The sequence below is a fragment of the Erpetoichthys calabaricus genome, chromosome 13 (genome assembly GCF_900747795.2).
Source record: "Erpetoichthys calabaricus chromosome 13, fErpCal1.3, whole genome shotgun sequence".
Lineage (NCBI taxonomy): Eukaryota > Metazoa > Chordata > Cladistia > Polypteriformes > Polypteridae > Erpetoichthys > Erpetoichthys calabaricus.
In genome coordinates, this window is record NC_041406.2 from 137,782,278 (window position 1) to 137,804,193 (window position 21,916).

The 21,916-nt window shown below is 40.9% G+C and overlaps 2 protein-coding genes across 3 annotated transcripts in view; both read right to left on the reverse strand.

Moving 5' to 3' along the window:
* tbc1d31 (TBC1 domain family, member 31) overlaps positions 1-21,916 on the reverse strand; it is a 1,102,325-nt gene that overhangs the window by 573,521 nt on the left and 506,888 nt on the right. The gene's annotated exons all lie outside the window — the stretch shown is intronic.
* The window catches only part of dtnbp1a (dystrobrevin binding protein 1a), a 97,130-nt gene that overhangs the window by 40,053 nt on the left and 35,161 nt on the right, over positions 1-21,916 (reverse strand). For both annotated transcript variants that reach the window (XM_051935510.1, XM_028817633.2), the window contains one exon: positions 8,846-8,868. In XM_051935510.1, coding sequence (XP_051791470.1) covers positions 8,846-8,868 — 23 coding nt within the window. The remainder of the gene's footprint in view (positions 1-8,845; positions 8,869-21,916) is intronic.

Sequence of the window (21,916 nt, forward strand, 5' to 3'; positions counted from 1 at the left end):
GGGACTTGCGTCTGAAGGTTATAAGTATGACCTGACTTGTCCGTCTCGTGGGAAGTGTCTGTGTCTGTGTCTCTCTCATTCCCTGTTAGGGTGTATGCGGTCCTGCATGTTGTCACACTTGTCATGCTATCTAGCAGCTCTAAGTCGGCCTGGCGTGCGTCCTCAGTGGAATAATAATATCTTGTACAAAGCTGACTGCTGCCTTTTAGCCACCGTAATGAATACACCAACTCCCACAAAGCAGGGATCAGCCACGTTTTGAAAATGACGTTCTACCAGTTAGTTAGTGCCGACATATTTTCATAACACAACTGGTTAGTTACTGGTTTAAAAAGGCTAGTTGTGACCGTCTGGACAGTCAGAGAGAAAGTGCCTTGATGGTCACTGGGCTCCGATGGTCTCTGCTGTCACACTCCTGCTTTTTTGCCTTTCTTGCCCTCCTGGCTCTGCATTAACAGAGCCACACTTTCTTTGTTTTTGCCTTTGTAACGGCAGTGCTGTGGAAATAAACATTTTATGTTTCTCCTACAAAGTATGAAACTGACAAGCACAACGTATTTGCTTAGGACATGGACAGCCAAGCAGTTCCTGCAGCGTTTCTAAAGTGAGCACCGTCACCTCGCTATTTTAGTCTATAAAGATGCATGATGCAAATATTTGATTCATCCTGCACAAGAGAAACCCGCATTAAAAATGAAACTACTGACCTAAAGCTATACAGTAATAACATTATGCAAAACTTTATGTAAATGACTTTCTTCATTTTCAAGCAGCCTTTTTAAATGAAGCAAGCCAAGGCAATTAAAACAAGATTTGCTTAACGTCATGCAGACTGTTCCAGTATTAACTTCATTCCTGTAAGCCATGCATTAACATTGTGCACACAAGGCCAAACCCCAATCCAAACTTTACGTAATAATCCGGTGATGACATACTGTATATATTTATTTTTTACTCGACTGCACGTATATAGTATGGCACATCTGTCAAACGATTCCTCTTTTAAATAATAATCTGATATATGCACAGTCACACTTTAAAATATATATAACCTATAGAACCACGCACATATTAAATAACCTCTTCAACTGCTTAATCACCTAAAAGAGTAAAATGGAAAAGAGGAAGAACTTACGCAAATCCCCAAAGGATATAAAAAATGTATTATAGGTAAGCACAGAGAGCAATTCTCCCTCGAGACTCTCCCTTCTAAAAAGCTTCAGTGAAAGTGCGAGTTAATTAGACAAGCACAAAGATGACTCGGGGAAGGACATCGACTTGGTAATGCAAGCTGATTAGCGCTGAGCCAACTGTCACCAAATCTTACTGCAGTTACATATCCCAGAAACGGACAAGTCAAAAGAGTCTTGGAGAGCCTTCATGATTCTCCTAGCGACTGTACATATAAATAATCGATTGTGGTTTATCAACATAGCTGGCTATGGCTTACACTTCAAGAGAATACAGAAATGACCTACAGAACAACTATAAAAAAAAACTATATTAAAACACGGCATTCTATGAAGTATCCTGCTCATAGCAGGACATCAATGATCATTTAAATGATGCAGTCGTGGATTTTGTGCTTCTGACTGATTTACTAAAGGCCATTTGATCTAAAGAGTGAAGGCAGACACAGTTCAGTCTGAAACAGATTCCGTCAGAATTTAAAGTACAGATCCAGACCTGAGAGTGCGGTCTGCTGACCACACCGAGGTTTTGCACAAAGAGGGTGACGATGGTGGCTCAAGCTCCCGCTAGGACCTAACTCATCCCCTTTCCAAGCTTGATAGCTTGTGAACTTTTACAAAACTTGTCAATTTGTTCTAGCCTTCTGAAAAAGCAATGCGGCTTGTGCAGTGGAGCATTGCAACCTGCCATGCAGGCACAACACATCAGGCGCACTTCTATCCAGCGAGCTTTGCGCCCACATTAAGGTTGAATCTACTCCACTGTGTTCTGAAAACAGAGACTGTAGGGGCCCAAAAGGGCAGGTAGAAACACCAGAGCAGGATAAACACGCCAGACTTACCCACCAGTAACATTTTGTTTTTAGATGTCCCAGCAGGCACAATGGATGTGCCAGAAATCAGCAGTTCAAGACCTTTTGGCCTATCTGTTTACACTTCCACTGAAAGCTAAGCCTATGTGGGCCCGGTCAGTACTTGGATGGGAGACCATCTAAGAAAAGCTTAGGGTTAGTGTTTCCCAAACTCGGTCCTGGGGACCCACTGTGACTGCAGGTTTTTGTTCCAACCAGCTTCTGTTTTTAAGTGAACTCCTAGGCTAATTAAGTTCCCCAAGTTCTGTGTTTTGGGAACAATATAGAAATTAGAAAACTAAGTTTGGTAAAAAAAAAAAAATATTAAAACATGCCAAGCAGTTATATGGGAATAATGTATTTTTTGTTCTTTTTAGCAATATTTACATCTTGATTTTCTTTCTACTTTTCTGGGGGTTCTAATTGTTTAATTAATCCATTATTTACTAATTAGTGGGTCTGACACTAAAGTAGTTGCAGCCTTTGATTATTCAGTGTTGTTTGCCTGGGTGTCTGCTCTGCTTGTTTTTAATTGTCATTAATAAAATATAACAAAGAGGGTAAACTGCACAAAGAAAGGATAAAATATAATGAAATCAACAAAAGAGAGTTAAGCATTTAAATTTATAGAAAAAGCAAAAATATTTCTAAATTTCTTATAAATGTAAAAATCAAGCCTATGTGCTTTTCTAAATGTAGAATAACAGGAAACAAAATACCAGCTAATTAAATGAGATCAGTGTTATCAGTTGTTGTCACTGATTAGGAATCTGGTTAGAACAAAAACCTGCAGCCATAGTGTGCCCCCAGGACCGAGTTTGGGAAACACTGGCTTAGGTTGCTGCTGGAAGAGGTGTTGGCGAGGCCAGCAGGAGGCACTTACCCTAAACCCTGAATGTGGAGCCCAATGCCCCTGTGCAGTGACAAGGACATTGTGCTGTAAAAATGGCCACATCCTTCAGATGAGATGTAAAACCAAGGTCCTGACTCTCTGTAGTCATAAAAGATCCCTGGGCATCCTTGGTAAAGTGTGGGGTATATCCAGATGTCCCTGGCTGAACTGCTCTCCATGGCCTAGTCGCTCTGACCCCCTAATCATCCCCTGTTTCTAATTGGTTCTCTCTCTCTCACCTCTTCACCCCCTAACAGGTAAACTGTGGTGAGTATATTGGTGCAAAAATGGCTGCCATCACATCATCCAGGTGGAAGCTACACATTAGTGGTGACTAAAGTGGCTCCCCACTCACTAGGAAAAGCACTTTGTGCAGTGAGAAAAGCGCTATATAAATGTAAAGAGTTATTATCTTCATTTTCTACATGACACAACCCTACAGCAGGACAATGTCAAGCCACACACACACACACATAACTGAAAACAATCCGGTTGGTGTACAGGCGCCGCCCTAGCCTGCCATCTCTGCTGACCTGAACCCCACAGTCGTGTTCCTGCACTTCACATCCTGCTAATTCACACGTCATCTAAATTAGCCTAACAAGTAAGAAGAAAATGACAATCTTACAGAGAAGACTTACAGTTTAGGCTTTCTTTCACAAAACAGCAGAAGAATACATGCAACTTACACTACTGTACTGTATGTCTGTGGTAATCAAAGTGTTTTGAACTGAGGACCACTTGGTCAAAGGTAAAAGATATGAAGGACCCATCCATCCATTATCCAACCCGCTATATCCTAACTACAGGATCACGGGGGTCTGCTGGAGCCAATCCCCACCAACACAGGGCGCAAGGCAGGAAACAAACCCAGGGCAGGGCACTATGAAGGACCACCAGTTGCTATTTTCCTACATGTACACATGCAAAATTTGGTAACATACCAGGGTGCAAAGAAGAAGAGTTGGCACAAAGCCTCAAACAACGAGCTAATAAGCCAGAACAAAGCCTCGATGTGTCAGAGCGGTTTTGGCAGCATGAGGGGCAACAGCACAATATTAGGCAGGTGATGTGAAGGTTGTGGCTGATTGGTGTATAGATACACATGCCACAGATACAACACGATGGCACACACAGAATTTTACATTCAAATGCAATTCATATACTTGTTTATTAATAAATGTAGATGACAATGTCATTGATAACTACAAAGTACTCAAACTTGAACTGAAAGAATGAGCTAATGAGCCAGAACAAGGCTGAGAGCACGTCTTTAATTTAAGGGCCTGTGTGATTTGTGTTGTTTCACCTCTGAAGGTGCCCTAAGGAGGACAACAAAGTCCAACATGAACGGAACTCTGTCGAGCTTGAAATGCTCCTTCCGTCTTTGTCTACACTGCAAGCAGAGTCTTGTGTTGATAATCAGTTAGCCACCATACTGGCTCAGAGTACAGGACTGGAAAGGGAAGAAGTGGTGCACAAGTATAAATAATAAATAAATCGCGAGTGGTCTCCCCCTCGACTTTCTGGTATACTCAGATATGGGGATGGATATTGGAGGAGTAGACCACGAAACAACGATTATATTTTTATATTATGTATATACATTAAAGAACCATCAACAACAAATGAAATCAAATTAATAATATATTGAACAATTAGTCTAAAAGTAAAGTTGAATAAATCACATTCTGCAGCTGCATGCATAAAAGGTAAAGTACCACTTGCAGTTAGTGGAAATTGCCCAAAAATTGATAGAAATTTACATCGTGTACCTAATACTTGTATGCAAAATTTGGTTGGCCAAAGTGAAAACGTACTCAAGTTATCGTGTTTACACACACTCATAGACATCATTCAAAAAAATGGTATTTTCGGACTCGGGGAGGTCTAAAACGTCAGAAACGTCATCTAAATCTCAAGTGGAATTTTTGGAGGATTCCAATTCTTTCTCTATACTTCGTATACAAGAGAGTCAGGGAGGTCTAAAAAAGTTGAGATTCTTCAAAATCTCATCTTTGGGCGATTACAATACTTTCCCTAAACTTTGTAAACGAGAAAGTAAAATGTTAATGTCTACAAGAAAGTCACAAAGGGTGCTCCGTGGTCAGGGTCTTAAAGCTGTTTCAGGTGGTCTTATCTGTACTTCTAAGACAGGTGATTAGAGCAGGGACCACCAGGCACAAGCTCATGAACCACACATTGAAAATCACTGCACTGTGCAATGCATGGTTCAATTCCAATAAATAAAGTAATATTTCTTGGACTCTGTCCCAGCATGAACTAAACTGGAGACTCATTTTAAGAATAACTAAATTCTGCCCGGTTATGACCCTCCTGCAGAACAGAACGCCTCTACAGAGCTGCAACTTCTATTCTTGTAGAAGGAGTTTTCTCTACTGTAGTCATAGCTGTGTATTCATCATCTCAAGTTACTCTTAAAACATCTTTGTAAGAAACCAATTTTAATATGCCAGTATACGCTGATGCAAAAGTAATGCCTGTGGTGTTGCACTTACACAGATTTCTTCAAAGGTTTTGCTTCCTGAAAGTTTTGATGATCATAACAAATTTGACAAACGAGGAGGCGGCCATTCAGTCCATCAAGCTGTTTGTTTAGCTAATAGCTAAGCTGTCCCAGTACCTCATCCAGATTCCACTTAAAGGTTGTCCAGGCTTCTTCTTCAACTCCATGTCTTGGTAGTTTGTTCTCGAGTTCCATAACTCTTTGCATTAAGAAGTGCTTCCTGGCTTCAGTCCTAAATGCACTTGCCCTTAATTTTCACTAATGTCCTCAAGTATGTGATTCACCCTTAAGCTGAGAGAATGCTGCTTAATCAGCATTATGAACGCCTTTGAGGATTTTAAACTCCTGGATAAGGTCCTCACACAGTCTCCTCTACTCGAGACTAATCTCTGAGTCTGTCCCAGTAGGTCATATCCTTAAGTCCCATGATGTGCTTGGCTGCTCTCCTATGCACAGCTTCAAGTGCTGTTATGTCTTTCTTCTACTGTGGTGACCAGAACTCCACACTGCACTCCAGATGTGGTCTTACTAGTGCATTATATAGTTTGAGCATGAGCAAGTCATAATCGACAGCTTCAAGATGAACACAGGTAGAATTTCAGATTGACTCTCTCATGTAGGGCAGGGGTGTCGCACTCCGGGCCTGGTGGGCCGCAGTGGCTGCAGGTTGTCATTCTAACCCTTTTCCTAATCAGTGACCAGTTTTCACAGCTAATTAACTCCTGTTCCCTTCATTTTAATAGCCCTGTTTTTAAGGATTCAGTCCTCTGAGTTGATTCGTTTCTTCATTAAATGACAGCCAAACAGAAAGGAGATGTGAAACGAGCCAACAGATGACCAGCTAAACTGGAACGTCAAACTCCAACCAATTTCACTCCAATTCAGGGGTTCTCAATCAGGGTCCTGGTGGGCTACAGTGGCTGCAGGTTTTCCTCCTAACCTTTTTTCTTAATTAGTGACCAGTTTCTGCTGTTAATTAACTTCTTTTGCCTTATTTGTATTTGACTTGCACAGTGGTGGCTCCGAGGCTAAGGATCTGCTCTGGTATCCTGATGGAATCTCGTTACTGCCGGGAGGGATTCTACTCTGTTGAGCCCTTGAGTGAGGCCCTTAACCTACAATTGCTCAAGGGGTGCTTGCCCTTCGCTTTGACCCCCAAGGTTATGTGGTAACTACATTTCGTTGTGGGTGTCCAACTCTGGTCCTGGAGGGCCGCAGTGGCTGCAGGTTTTCATTCCAACCCTTTTCCTAATCCATGACCAGTTTTCACTGCTAATTAACTCCTTTTCCCTTCATTTTAATAGCCCTGTCTTTAAAGATTCAGTCCTCTGAATTGATTCGTTTCTTCATTAAATGGCAGCCAAACAGAAATGAGACGTGAAACGAGCCAACAGATGACCAGCTAAACTGGAATGTCAAACTCCAGCCAATTTCACTCCAACCAGTTTCTTAACCAGAAGCTGATTCTTGCTGTTAATTAAACCTGCTATTTAATTCCATGGCCTGTTGCTGCTCTCATTCTGCCACAGCAGACATTTCCAAAACTGTTGATTTTTCTGTTTTTTTTCTAAGGACATCATCAAAATGTTTTGGTGACCGGAGAGATCAACCTTACTGAGACCGTCACCTTTCTTCATTTTCAGATATTGTGTGATGGGCACAGGCGAGCTGGTCATGTGGCAGCTCGTTTTGTGTCTCATTATTTTGCTTGGCTGCTAATTAAGGAAAGTGAACCAACTAAGAGGCCGGAGTCAAGTTAATGAAAACGAAGGCAAAAGAAGTTACATATGAAGAAGATGGTTAGAATGAAAACCTGCCGCCACTGTGGCCCTCCAGGACCGGAGTTCGACACCCCTGATGTAGGGATTCGAAGAAACATGAAATTAACTTTTTATTGAATTTACTGTGCTTAATCATTTAATGATGTGGACACTATTGCATTTGTTCATTTGAGCTACAAATTTTTGCTGCTGATTTTTGTTTGTACTCTGAAGAAACCTTATTTCAGCTTTCAGAAATAGTCACCCAGCACAGATCGATTCCACTTGCCATGTTACCGCTTTTCCATCTTTATAACATCCGTGTGAACCCTTTCACCATGTTTGTCACTGACTGCACCAAGAATGGCAAGGAAAATGTCCAAGTGTGAGTGCAGAATGAATGAATGTTGGCGACATGTCGCACTTGATTGTTTTATATGCTCGTAGCATGTTGTCCACTAGCTGGATGGAGTTTGGTCCTCTGCAGTTGACAAGAAAATTCTCAACAACATCCTTGAATGAGATTTCGTCCTGCCCCACTATCAGACCTTCAGACTGCACGTCACTGACGACGTCTCTGATTTGTGGCCCAACAAAAATGCCTTCCTTAATCTTGGCGTTGGTTACTCATGGAAATGTCGGCCTCACATATCGAAATCCTTTACATACCATCTTCATCACTTTTACACATTTTTTTTTAAAAGTCCAAATCTATATGAAGAGGTGGCAATAATTTTGTTGGGTCAAAAATTGATTTACGTGCTACACCTTTCTGCCATGGAACCAACGGCTAATGGAATGAGATGCCTTAGCATGGCTGTCCCAATCTCAGTACTTGGTATATCTGAGCTGCGTTTGTACTGGCAGTGCCACTACTTTTAGATTACCACTAAATCGGCAATTGCAATAAAACAATACATAATAGGAACATTGAAAGGCAATTTTTAGCATCAGCAGGCAAAAATCCACAAGATACACTCAAACGTTTTCAGGAAGCAAAAGCTTTAGTGTAGTTTATTGCATTTATATTTATCACATACACTACGCTAATTCTTTCATTTTAAACCACTGCTCACACTGATCATTTATCCTCATTTCTTTTATTTCCCTTAAGCATTGTCCTTTCATCCAAAGCTAACTAAATTACTTTCGGTATTATTGCCCTGTTCATGTGTGTGAATTTAAAAACATTTTTTTTTTTTTAAATTCTTAATTCAAGTGAGGGGTGGGATACTCAAGTCCATTAACCTTACTTAACAATCATCAACTAATTTACCGTACAAGCAGAAAATTATGCAATTTGTAGCAGTTTTCATTTTACACAATTACTTAACTGTGGGATAATTTAATTATTCAAGAACAGAAAAGGGGATCATTTCCATAATCAGCAAATTTCAATTCAAAGGAAAACATCCAAAATAAATATTTCATGTACATTAAAAAAACAACATTCAGCGCAGATTACTTAAGGAAACAGCTGTTTTCCATTTAAAGCTCGAGTCTGCAAAACATAAAACTTCAGTGCATTTGATTAAAGTGCTTATCTCCTACATTAGCATATTATTAGCTTCACCATAAAAATGATAAGGAAATGTTAGCTTTTAAAAAAATAAAATAAACTTTACCTTTGAGTGATTCAAGTTCTTTTCTGTGGGGGTAAAAAAAATAAATAAATAAAAAATAGGAAAAATCTTTTTTTTTATATATATATAATTTAAACAGACATTGCTTTTATTTTGACCTTTCTTGTTTTGCTTTTCAAATAGCATTTTACCTGGAGAGCAGATCCATCACAATTACAGAACTGCGATTGAATTGCCTGATAGCGGTGGGCAGAGCACAATTCACAATTCTTATACACCAATCAGCCACAAGATCTCCTCACAATGGCGCCTGTCAAGTGGTGGGGCATATCAGGCAGCAAGCAAACAGTCGGCTCTTGAAGGTGACGTGCTGGAAGCAGGAAGAAACTGACAGACGTCAAAGTCGCTAAGATCTTTACAACCGGCAACTTGTGATGACTAGACGACTGGGTCACAGCAATCTCCAAAATGGGGGGGGGGGTCTTGTATGTTCCCACCATGCAGTGGTCAGTAGACAGGGCTTCAAGGAAAGACAACCGAAGAACTGGCAATAGGGACATGAGCACCCAAGGCTCATTGATGAATGTGTGGAGTGAAGGCCTGCCTGTCTGGTCCGATCCCACAGAGAAACTACTGTAGCACAAAATGCTAAAAAAGTGAATGCTGGCCATGAAAGAAAGGTGTCGGAACACAAGAGTGTATCTCAACTTGGGGTTGCGTAGCCGCAGACCAGTTTCCCATGCTGACCCCATTCTGCTGTCGAAAGTGCCTAGAGTGGGCACATGAGTGTCAGAACAAGCGCCCTTCTGAATCACAGGACAATGTCCTCAATCGTCCCTGGGCCCATCGAAAGGCAGTCTGGTTCAGAAACCCCGAGATCCATGTGAACAGAACTGGACCATGGAGCAATGGAAGAAGGTGGCCTGGCCTGATCACTCGTGTATTCTTTTAGATCATGTGGACGGATGGGAGAGAGCAGCAGGCTGCACTATGGGAACAAAACAAGCCTGCGGATGCAGTGTGATGCTCTGGGCAATGTTCTGCTGGGAAACCTTAAGTCCTGGTGTTCACGTGGATATTAGTTTGACACGCACCACCTACCTATAGTTTGTTGCAAACAACATATACTTCTTCAGGGCAATGGTATTCCCTGATGCAGCTGCCTTTTTCAACCGGATAATGCACTCTGCCACACTGCAAAAATTGCTCAGGAATGGCTTGAGAAACATGAAAGAGGTCGAGGTGTGGACCACGCCAGATATCAATCAAACCAAGCATTTGTGGGATGTGCTGGAAAAACCAAGTCCAATCAATGGAGGCCCCACCTCGCAACTTACAGGACTGAAAGGATCTGCTGCTGATGTCTTGGTGCCAAATATATGCCAGATACACACACCACAGATACAACACGATGGTGCACACGGAATGTTACATTCAAAAACTGGTGCATCTGTATGCCGAATTCATGCACTCTTATTAATAACTGTAGATGATAATGTCATTGATAACTACAAAGTACTCATACTTGAACTGAAACACTTCATAAAAATGACCATTAAATAACTGTAAAATATTAAATATAAAAGTAACATCATTCACAATATGATTACAAATTTGGAAAGAAACATTTAAAGATGTTCACTTGATCTTATCTTCGTCATGTAAAGCACTTTGACCTACATTGTTTGTATGAAAACGTACTATACAAATAAATGTTGTTGTTGTTATCTATCATACAGTAAGATATGTGGTTTGCCACTTTGTAAATTACACATTTAAAAATAAACACAACAGCAGAATGGGAGGAAAGCTCCAGGCCGGCAGGCAGATTGTTTGTTTTTTTTTTTTTGAAAATAAGCAAAATGTCTCACCTCAATGAACAAACACATTAAAGTAATTCAAACTCTAAAACACCTGCATATTTTCATGTATTTTCCTCAAAAAACAAAAAAAAAACTACAATCTGGAATTTTATAAAATATTAAAATATTTAACTAATGCCTTGTTACTATTTTACTTGGATTTATGGAGGAGCACAGCAACTCAAAATGATTAAATGGCAGATGGTGAAGTTATCAGTAAAATTACGCACACTGTAACCTGTGATGGGTTCTTTAGGCAAACATTAACCTCATTTAAATGAAGGAAATAAATTAGGACAAGGTAAACAGCATGGCAAAGATGGGCTTGGTATACAAAAAAAGATACTACAGGTTTGCTACAGCTAATATGAAAATAAAAATAAAAACAAACTCCTTATAGATTTTATTTTCCTATCTAGGAAAAGTGAAGATTTCATAAATATAAATCTATATCTATATATATCTATATATAGAAAAGAGCCAAGCAAAATGACACATTTTATTGGCTAACTAAAAAGATTACAATATGTAAGCTTTCAAGGCAACTCAGGCCCCTTCTTCAGGCAAGATGTACAGTAATCAAGGGGCCTGAGTTGCCTCGAAAGCTTACATATTGTAATCTTTTTAGTTAGCCAATAAAATGTGTCATTTTGCTTGGCTTTTCTCTACAATCATAATGGCTAACATGGTACAACACCCTAGTACTATATATCTCTATATATATATATATATATATATATATATATATATAATCCAACGTCCGTGTGCCTGTATGTCTGTCACACTTTTTTTACTTAACAGATTTAGATCAGGTTTTTTTCTATAATTTGCTTGAACATTCCTGCTGATTTTGCGTGCTAAGTATTATAGTTTGCTTGTGGTGGTGCGAATACGAGAGAGACACTACAGGCCGAGAGGAGGAAGCGTCACATCAGGAGTAGGGAGCCAGGCAGGGCCCTCCTCACTCACGCACCAGTCTCCGTTTGAGTCACTCTACCTATCACCATGTTTTGGAGTGTACCTTACCTCCGCTTAGCTAGCGAACGAGAGAACTGCTTAACGGATTTAGATTGGGTTTTTTTGCATTAATTTGCTTGAACATTCCGGTTGATTTTGCGTGCTAAGTATTATAGTTTGCTTGTGGTGGTGCGAATACGAGAGAGACACTACAGGCTGAGAGGAGGAAGCGTCACATCAGGAGTAGGGAGCCAGGCAGGGCCCTCCTCACTCACGCACCAGTCTCCGTTTGAGTCACTCTACCTATCACCATGTTTTGGAGTGTACCTTACCTCCGCTTAGCTAGCGAACGAGAGAACTGCTTAACGGATTTAGATTGGGTTTTTTTGCATTAATTTGCTTGAACATTCCGGTTGATTTTGCGACTTCTCTCATCGCACTAAGTATCATAGTTCTCTTGCAGGAGCAATATATTTGTGTTAATCCGAAACAGAGGCTGCGGGCAGAGGGGAGGGGGAAGCGTGATGTCAGGACTGGGGAGCCTGGCAGGACCCTCCTCACTCATGTGCCAGCCTCCATTCGAGTCAGTTTACCTATCGCCACGTTTTGGAGCATTCCTTGCCTCTGCTTAGCTAGCAATACCTGTTAATTGAATTTTAAAGTTTGTCCCGTTCTGCTACTACATGGGCGGAGCCGCAGGGGACGCCTAGTTTTTAATAAAAGTTACCTCCATATGCCCTGACCATCTGTTCTTCTGATATCTTGGGGTTCCATTCCATTCAAAAGCGCACAGCAGTCATAAGGAAAGTCATGAATGGGCTGGGACTCATCTTGGTGGGTAGCCACAAGCTATCCTTCTGTCTCTGTCTCACAATCATCAGGTACAAGTGCCTCTAAAGAAAGCCTTGCATAAGGCGGTCCAATCATCAATGTTACTTTTCTCAGCCCCCCACCAACGATGTACCAGCCTATGAAGCAACACGCTCAAGACACCCAATAATTCAATTCGAGTAAGAGATGAATGTTGAGAAAGAAGTTCACCCGCTAAACACAAACTATAGCACGTGTCCAGGCTTCCAGGAGGGCTCCCGGCTTCTTTAGGTATTCCTATAATTTGGATTCCTGGAAAAAGTAAACCTCGTTGGGGGGGTTTCCACAGTCAGTTATAACAGAAAGTAAGATCTAGGCCAACTGGCTGCCCACATGGGCATTCAACAGTAAAGATGAGTGATAAAATCTGTGCTGCACTGGCACCCCTGTCTAAGTATGCTCAGGCCTTGTGACTATTTGTACAAGAGCCGATTCCAACTTCAACCAATTAGTTTGTTCAAGTTTAGAAACTGGAGCTATGGAGATAATGGTGGGGCTATGTATTTGAAAACTACGGAGTCTACTGTTTATTTTGAAATTTCCTGTACATTGGTTTCCAGTATAAAATGCCTTATGGTAGGGTATTCTGTGAATGGCACTATCCAAAATAAAGACTAAACTCACAGCAGCAACGTACAGTAAGTGAAAAACCTTTCATGTCTTTTGATGTATAAAAACACACCAAATAATGCAGAACAACAGTTTCCAGCCTACTGTACAAGTTTATCTGGTTTTAACTGCTGGCGCAGGTCTTACAAGTTTCTGTGTAGTGTTATATCTTTGGTGTGCGAGCGAGTTCTCCATTAGACTTGCAGGCTGAAGGGCACACGAGGGAGTTCTGACCGCAGGGGAGGGAGAGTCCTGGCTTTCACCATCACATGTGCAGCACATATTGCACTCTTGGCTTAAGATCCCAAAAAGGTCTTCGATCAGATGAGCTGGGATTTTCGGCGGCAGGTAACGTATTACATGGGATTTGAGGCAAATTTCATTAATATGATCAAGATGGGGCGGTACGGTGGCGCAGTGGTAGCGCTGCTGCCTCGCAGTTAGGAGACCTGGGTTCGCTTCCCGGGTCCACCCTGCGTGGAGTTTGCATGTTCTCCCCGTGTCCGCGTGGGTTTCCTCCGGGCACTCTGGTTTCCTCCCACAGTCCAAAGACATGCAGGTTAGGTGGATTGGCGATTCTAAATTGACCCTAGTGTGTGCTTGGTGTGTGGGTATGTGTGTTTGTGTGTGACCTGTGGTGGGTTGGCACCCTGCCCGGGATTGGTTCCCTGCCTTGTGCCCTGTGTTGGCTGGGATTGGCTCCAGCAGACCCCCCGTGACCCTGTGTTCGGATTCAGCGGGTTGGAAAATGGATGGATGGATGATCAAGATGTTCTATTCACTGTACAGGGTGATTGTTCTTGTTAACTCAAATATCTTTCCCGCCCTCCAGATTTTTTGAAGTGTCAGGTGAGGATGGCCCCCTTGTCCCACTGCTCGTCAATCTGTCACTCAAGCTCTCAGCCCTGACAGCGTTTGAGATAAAAACCCCATTGTCGATGCCTGACCCCAGTCACAGCATTTTACTTTCCTGAGTATCTCTCTGAATAATACATCCGCCACCCCACCCCCCCAATTCTAAAATAAATCGAATCCTACAAGCGCCTTTTTGATTACAAGACAGACTTTTCAGTATCTCCTCTTTTAGCCCTAAACTCTCTCATTAAATGCTGTTCCTTCCATCCTTTTTCCTGCCTATATTAAGTATGTAGGTATATATTGGCCCCGCTTGTTGCACGAGAACATTACTTATAATGATCACTAAAGTTTTCAATAATGTCAGAGATTTAAGGACTTCCTGGTTTTCCTTGCCTCTGGTTCTTTAGGTCCACACTGGCAAAAATAAAAATGAATACTGTTCCGCCATCTCAATTTTGATAGTGTTGTCTCTCTTTTATCATCTCCTGTTAAATGCTGGTCTAACTCCTCATGGGATCTTTTATTGAATTTATTAAAAGCATATACTGTATATACTCGCGTTTAAGTTCTCCCGTGGATACGTCAGGACTTGATTTTACCGTATGACTTTTTATAATTTTATAATGTCGGTCGTATAAGTTGAATGCGGAAAACTCAAGCCATTGGTCCAAGAGATTCTGATATGCGAATGCCTGCCCACCTGAGAAAGTAACCCTAACCACAGGGCACACGGCCTTTTTCTTCTATGTGGGTGCGGCAATGCGCTGTATTAGCGTGTGCGCCTCACCTCTCTCTGCTATCTCTATTGTGACCACACAGTAATACCGAACTATTCCAAAGCAACGTTTGCACTGTTTTGTGTATCTCACACCTTAATACACCTTTATCTACGATGGAGCGTTCGATCAGAAAAAAATATGAAGCTGGTTTTGTATTAAAAGTCATTGAAGTGGCGAAAGAAACTGGTAACTGTGCTGCTGCAACAAAATTCAATATGTCTGAGAAACTGGTGAGATTGGAGGAGGTAAGAAGATGTAAAAAAAAAAAAAAAAAATTTAAGTGTCGTATTTTTGAACAGGCGTATAAGTTGGGGTCTGATTTTATGACTCATTTTTCAGGTTTCAAGACCCAACTTATACGCGAGTATACTCGGAAACATGCCTTACAATCAAACTTAACAAAACTAAAATCAAATCAACCCCCACCCATGAGAAAGAGAGGCAGGCCAACAGCCACAGCACAACTGTTATGAGTAGTAAAGAGAGAAATGCTTATTCTAAAATGTTATTGATTACGTCCTACCAGGTTTTAAAGTTCTGAACAGAATTAGATTTGTTCTAATTTTAGATAATACATAACATCAGTCACCCACTGACTTAACAGAGGTGAGTTAGGATTCTTCCAGTGGGGCAAAACAAGCCTACGTGCTAATGGTGAAGTAAAGGCCATTGCGGTTTGTTTGTCCTTCTCCACTTTAAGCCCCTCTGGGAGCCCACCAAACACAGCTGTTAGTGGATTAGGAGGGATTGGGATACCAAGTCTGTCTGATAGACATTTAAAGATTTTCATCCAGAATGATGTTAATTTGGTACACACCCAAAAGATGTGGCCCAGTGAAGCCAAGGCTCGGTTCCAATGTTCTAAGGTTGGATCTTGCCCTGGAAATGTGTCCTTATGGGACCAAAAAAAGAAAAAAGGCCCAACTATTAAACACTCCAAACTGATCTGCTGCAAGGCTGAAGATGGAGTTTCCTTGCCAGATCTAAAAAGATACCAAGGGCCTTATCAGCTACCTCCAGCGTACCAATGGATGTCCCTTCACCATATTTGCTAAATTGGGCAGTTTCACATCCAAGATATGGCTGAATGTCGTTCGTTACCCCTGGCCTTATGCATGAGTCATACTCCTGTTGCTTTGGGTTAAGCACAATATGGGTGATACATATGACAACTCTGGGCTTTGTGCATTCCATTTGCTAAAATGTTCCTTCTCTAGCCCTTCTTCCGTTTTCTTTTTATTTACAGCTTCCATTTAATTTTAAAGCCTCCAATCTCAACACAGGGAATGGTGGGCAGCTTTAAATAAAACCTTGACTGAATGTCACCTTTATCTCACCAGCAGTGTTTACATAAGGTTTCCTGCTATAATCACAGTCTCCACATAAAGTAAGTAGTACTGACATTCTTTTTACAATAAATATAAAAAATAAATAAATAAATTGTGGCAAAGCAGACTAAAGTGCTGCTAGCCAGTATGTCATTCAGCTGATGCTCTTGGCCTTGGGGACTTCCTTTGTTCCTCTCTGTAGATTCTGCAATGATGTCATCATTAAAGAAAACATTTTCATTCATCCCCTAAGAAATTTATGGTCACCAGGGAATAGTAAATACTGCCGACAGCACTAGAGAGCCTTTCATTTCATACGCCTATGATCAAGTAGACGATGGCATTCTTAGTTAACAGTATATTTATTACACTACAGTTTAGTCTGCGTCTCTTACTGCACACACATGTGAGCATTTTGGTGAGCAATTACCTACAAAAATTATTTTTAAAGGTAATCTACAGTAACAATTTTTATTTGCTTATGAAAACACTACACAACATTAGAATCATCAGAAATAAAGAGTAATATAATAAAAGGTTAACACAGAGGAGGTGTAGGTCTACTGTGACCACAACTACACGCCATCTCCGCAGCTTCTGTCTTCAAAACTATTCAGATCCTAAATAAACTTTCACAGGGTTACTCCCAAATGTTTTTACAACATATAACTGGTGCTGTTTGTACATTCGTAAATACGTCATACTTGCTCAACTTATACTATTTGATATCTATATTATTTTGTATAGTGTTTCTATTTATTGGAGGGCATTACTGAAGTTTGAAAATGTTTCGGTTCACCCAGATGCACCAATATCACAGATTTATGGTGCACCACACCACCTACAATTATTTGTTCGAATTGAATCCATGCTGGCATATACCCCACTTGATGAGAAGGGTCTAGCCCTTTTATTGAACTACCTTCAGTACTTTTTACAGTTATCTAGTGAAAAATGCTTCTACTCTCTTTAGTGCCAGCGACTATGAAGTGGCTCCTCCAGAGTATCATCGGAAAGCAGTGTGAAGGAATATTCAAAATGTTATGGAGGGATTTTTCCCCTCCTCCTACTTTCACAGGGCGGAGTGGTGACTCTGAGGTTAGGGATTTGCACTGGTAATCAGAAGGTTGCCGGTTCGAATCCCATAAACGCCAAAAGTGACTCTACTTCGTTGGGCCCTTGAGCGAGGCCCTTAACCTGCAATTGCTCCATTCTGGGTGTGACGTTAATCTGCATCCAGCCGTGGCAAGTAGGCCCTCCAACCTGCAGGGAAAACCTGGGGGTTGGTGGCAGAATTGGCACTCCGGCCACCATAAAAAAACCTCCCACTGTTTCCATTCCATCTGAGGTGTCACCTGTCGCATGGCTGTACTCGGGTCCCAATCTGGGAACCTGAGTTGATTTGTCATGTGGTGGGTGTGGCAATGGGCTGTATCAGTGTGGGCACCTAACCTCTCTCTACTTTCACAGTTCAAGTTCAGTGGTTTCAGATTTGGGTGGACAAGAGAGGAGCTTATCATTCAAAAAATTGTCCAAGTTAGTTCTATTTTACAATTTGCAATTGAAACTCCTTGATATCCCCCCCCCCCCCCCCAAAGAGAACTGTGGTTATGTGGATGATTTTATGGATGTATTTATTGATCACCTCCTCCTTCCAGTATTCAAATGTGAAAAACATTTTTGCTAAGTGTAATTAGACATTTACCCAATTGGAAGAGACTTGAAACGTTAGCTAGGTGACAGAAACGAGCTTTCTGGTTGCCATGTTTTGTACATTATACAAATTTGAGAAATGAGAACCCCAATGAAGAGAAAGGTCTCACTCAGTTTTGGAATGCTTTAATATTTATGAAGCCAGAGTTCATTTGTCCAGTTTTTCTGTAGCCCTTCTCTACTGTAGCCCATCTCTTACGTTACACCAGTGGTTCCCAACCTTATTTTGTCCATGTCCCACCTAGGCCTCTCTAAAATCATGATGGCCCCCACTTATTCTTATTATTACCTATTCAAAAAGTGAACTCCTACTCACGCGGAGGAAGCCCATAGTGTCATTCATTTGGTCTAAACAAGCTTCCAAAGAACATGGAAACAAAAGAGGGAAAGGAGAGTTGAAGTACTGACAAAGAAATCACTAAGAAACTGTTAAAAAAATATATATATATAATATGAATATGAAAATACAGCAAATACAGTTTTGAAAATATAATAGACGTGATATTCATAAATATAAAATAACTTTCATGACAGCTTTTTCTGTAATATTTGAACCATTTTACATTTTTGTTATATTGCAAAATTTTATAATCATTGTTACAACTCATATTATTTTAATGGTAAAAACAATTTCTAAGTAGAAAAACCCAAACCACTTGTAAAATTGTAAATTAAAGGGTTCTTCACCATCCCTTCTATGTTTATATAAATATATAAATGTCTCTGTAAAAAATAAAAATTACTTTTTATTTTTTTCTATCATTTTTAACAGTGAATTTCCGTTTTTTCATTTTATAAATTAACGTACCTAAATTCTTGAATTGCCCCCCTAAAAAATCGAATTGCCCCCCCCCCCCGTGGGGTGTGCGAATCACTGTGTTACACAATAAATTGTTAGAATCCATTGTTACCCAAATATACACTGTAAAGTGTGTCCCACTGTTTTCTTTTGGTGGTGGTATATTCTCACTTGAACATGTATGTGACCCAGTTTTCCTCCTGACTGGCTGCAAATGGTAGTATTACCAGTATCTCTTGGCCAAATGAAGAGGTTTTTATATTTCTCATTTGTCAGTGTCTTGTATATACAGTTGTTTAAAAAAAAAAAAAGAAGAAACTTGTTATATTTGTGAAGTTATCTGCACAATGTCAGGTCAATGATGGGCTGAAGTTGTGTTGTCTTGAGTTGGTATTGTCTTGTATTCCATGTTTTTGCACCTAAACAAAGTCAATTCTGGTTACGTTTCACATGCTAGCAATAAAGTGATTCTGATTCTGAACAGTCTTGTGGTTTTAAGAGAATTCATTATTTAATATGTGCTCCCTTAGAGTGCAAAACTAAAATAACTCGCTTTGGGTGACTCTTGGATTAATTCTTGCCAGCGGAGTAGCCGTAGCTCTCCTTTTGACTCCAGCTGCTGTTTTGTTGTTTTTCCCCTGTCCATGGCATCAGTTATACTGAGGATGATAGCCAAGGGGGCAATCCAATACATTTAATATTCAATCAGCAGACTTCCACTCCAAGTGTGAGTGACATTTTAGAAAGGTTTTTTGGGCAAAGGAGACAGAATTGGAGGCAACACCTGCTGCTTACACTCAGCCCATCTCTCCTGCAGGCGGTCCAGGCAGTGGCGCAGCAATTTGAACCGTGCAGTGTATCTGGTTTTGGTTCGTTATCAGGGGACAAAGCTTGTCGACTGGGTTTCATTGCTTCGTGGCTTTATGGGGGTCTCCAATCCACCAAACCCCTTGCATCATTGATTGTGTGTCATTTCTTCACTGCGTTTGTTGTTTGTTGATACCCCAACCCCCAGATCATCAATTGTGCTTCTAAGCTTCATGGGGGACATACAAAGATTATTGAGATTTATAAAGGCAAATTGCTACACTTACATTCAATAATTTTAAAATCTTATTTGTTTAGTTCAATTTGTTCACCTGCAGTACTAAACATGGTTCAAAAATGAGCAATTTGACTTCTTCAAATGTGATATTACGTTTGAAGGGGGTGTGAAGATAAATCAAACACTTTCTAGGGATGCAGCGCATAGAAAAGTTTGCCTAACCACTGGCTTTCTGAAATGTGCAGCATAAGAAAACAAAATATGTTTGTTTCTCAGCAGTTATCATTCTATCAATTTTGACCACATCTCCTATATTTTTGATTGAATGAACCCCCAAATCATCCCAGAGCCGTTGTTGTGCGTCACAGAATGTTGCAGAGACAGAATGATGAACTTCACCCTTACACCTGACATGCTACCATTGTTCACACGTTAAATACTAATAAGTCAAGTCAAGTTGGAGAGCCTGCACTGGTACAGTACGTTGCCGCACCCACTACATGACAAAACAACTCCCGATTGTCAACCCCCCACGCAGACACACGGTCCCATCCAACCTTCCGGAAATTACCCTTTATCTGCCTTAGCCAGGTGTTACTTGGGTATCCCCTTGGCCTGGTCCAGCCACTTGGGTCCCCAACAATGAGGATCCTACGAGCTGGATCACCCTCAGGGAAATGCGCCACATGGCCGTAGTGCCGTAACTGGCGCTACCTCAAAATGCAGGTAATGTGCCTCATTCTGGACTCCATGAGCAACACAAAATCAAACCAGCGGTACCCAAGGACTTTCCGGAGAGACACAGAACCAAAGGAGTCCAGTCTTCATCTCAGGTCACTGGATAGCGTCCATGTCTTGCAACCATATAGCAAGACAGGAAGTACCAGGACTCTAAAGACTTGGACCTTCGTACTTTTGCAAGACCCACACACCCCTTTCCAGCAACCTCATGACCCCTGTCACTGCCTAGGTAAGTAAACCTCTCTGTGCAGACAGACACACTGCTGATGGCTGTACCCAAGAGGTCATTAAAGGCCTGGATCTTGGATCTTGGTTTGGATTTTAAAGGAAGTTTTTTCTTAATTACCTCAAACTCCAAGGCTTCCAAGTTATCAAACCTTTATGCTGATGGTGTGATTGCAAATCCTACATAAATGGTTCCTAATTGCAGCTGGATTCAGCACTTGCCTTTCAACTTCATACAAGTTCATTTACTACAACAGCATCTTTCCATCTTGACCCTTTACTAGACAAGGAAGACCCTGAAACACAGCCTTGTGGTTTAATTACTTCCCAACTTGATTACTGCAATTCTCTGCTTGCTGGCCTCCCAGCTACTCCGTACACTCCGGGCCATACAGAACTGAGCTGCAGGAGTTCTTACTTATAGGAAATGCACACAGCACATCACTCCTGTCATCAGTTACACTTGTTAACAATTTCTTTACATATAAAATACACACTTCTGCTTACAGTCTTCAAAACTTTGCATGGTCGGTCCCCCACTGCTCTAGTGGAGGTCCTTGACCCTTACTGAGGTCCTTTAGCACTGGTGGCCCCACAGACCAAATCTATCTACGTGGGGTGGCAGGTCATTCAGTGCCATGGCCCCCAGACTTTGGGACTGTGACAAAAGACTGCTCTTCTCCACCTTCTTTCAAAACTAATCTCAAAACCTTTCCTTGCCAACAGTTTTTCTTCTTGTTTGTAGATTTTGGTTATCTTTTGATTTTTTTTTCTGTTATTATTATTTTGCATTCTGTGTCTTATTGTCCTCTTTTTAATGGTAGGTGTGGTGACCTTAGGCTTGAGGAAGGTGTTTTATTGTGTTGTACCGACATTTCAAGTCTGTACACTTTCCAGTAGTTTTAAATTAAACTGTGCTTCATTTCTATGTAATGTACATTACTAAAAATAAGGATCAATTTTACAGATTTTAGTGTTTCAGGTTTAAAAAAATGTGTGCAAATTAAGAGTTTTTCACAGCCTTGTTGATTTCTCAAACTACAATAAAAACTGTTTAAAAAAATAAGTTATACTTGTTAATAGTTTTTTTTTTCTAGAGTTAAACAGCAAGAGAAGACGTCTAATTCTGAAGACTGCAATACCTACAGCTCCACAGGGCTGTGCTCTGAACCCTCTGCACATAGGACTGCATTGGCTGCACAGGACTTAAACATCATTGCCTTGGTCTGAACAATTTGAAATATAAAAGCAAAATATATAAATGCAACCCTTGACCCCCCCAAAAAAAGGATGAACCAAACAAAAATGTATAAAATGCTCGTAAACG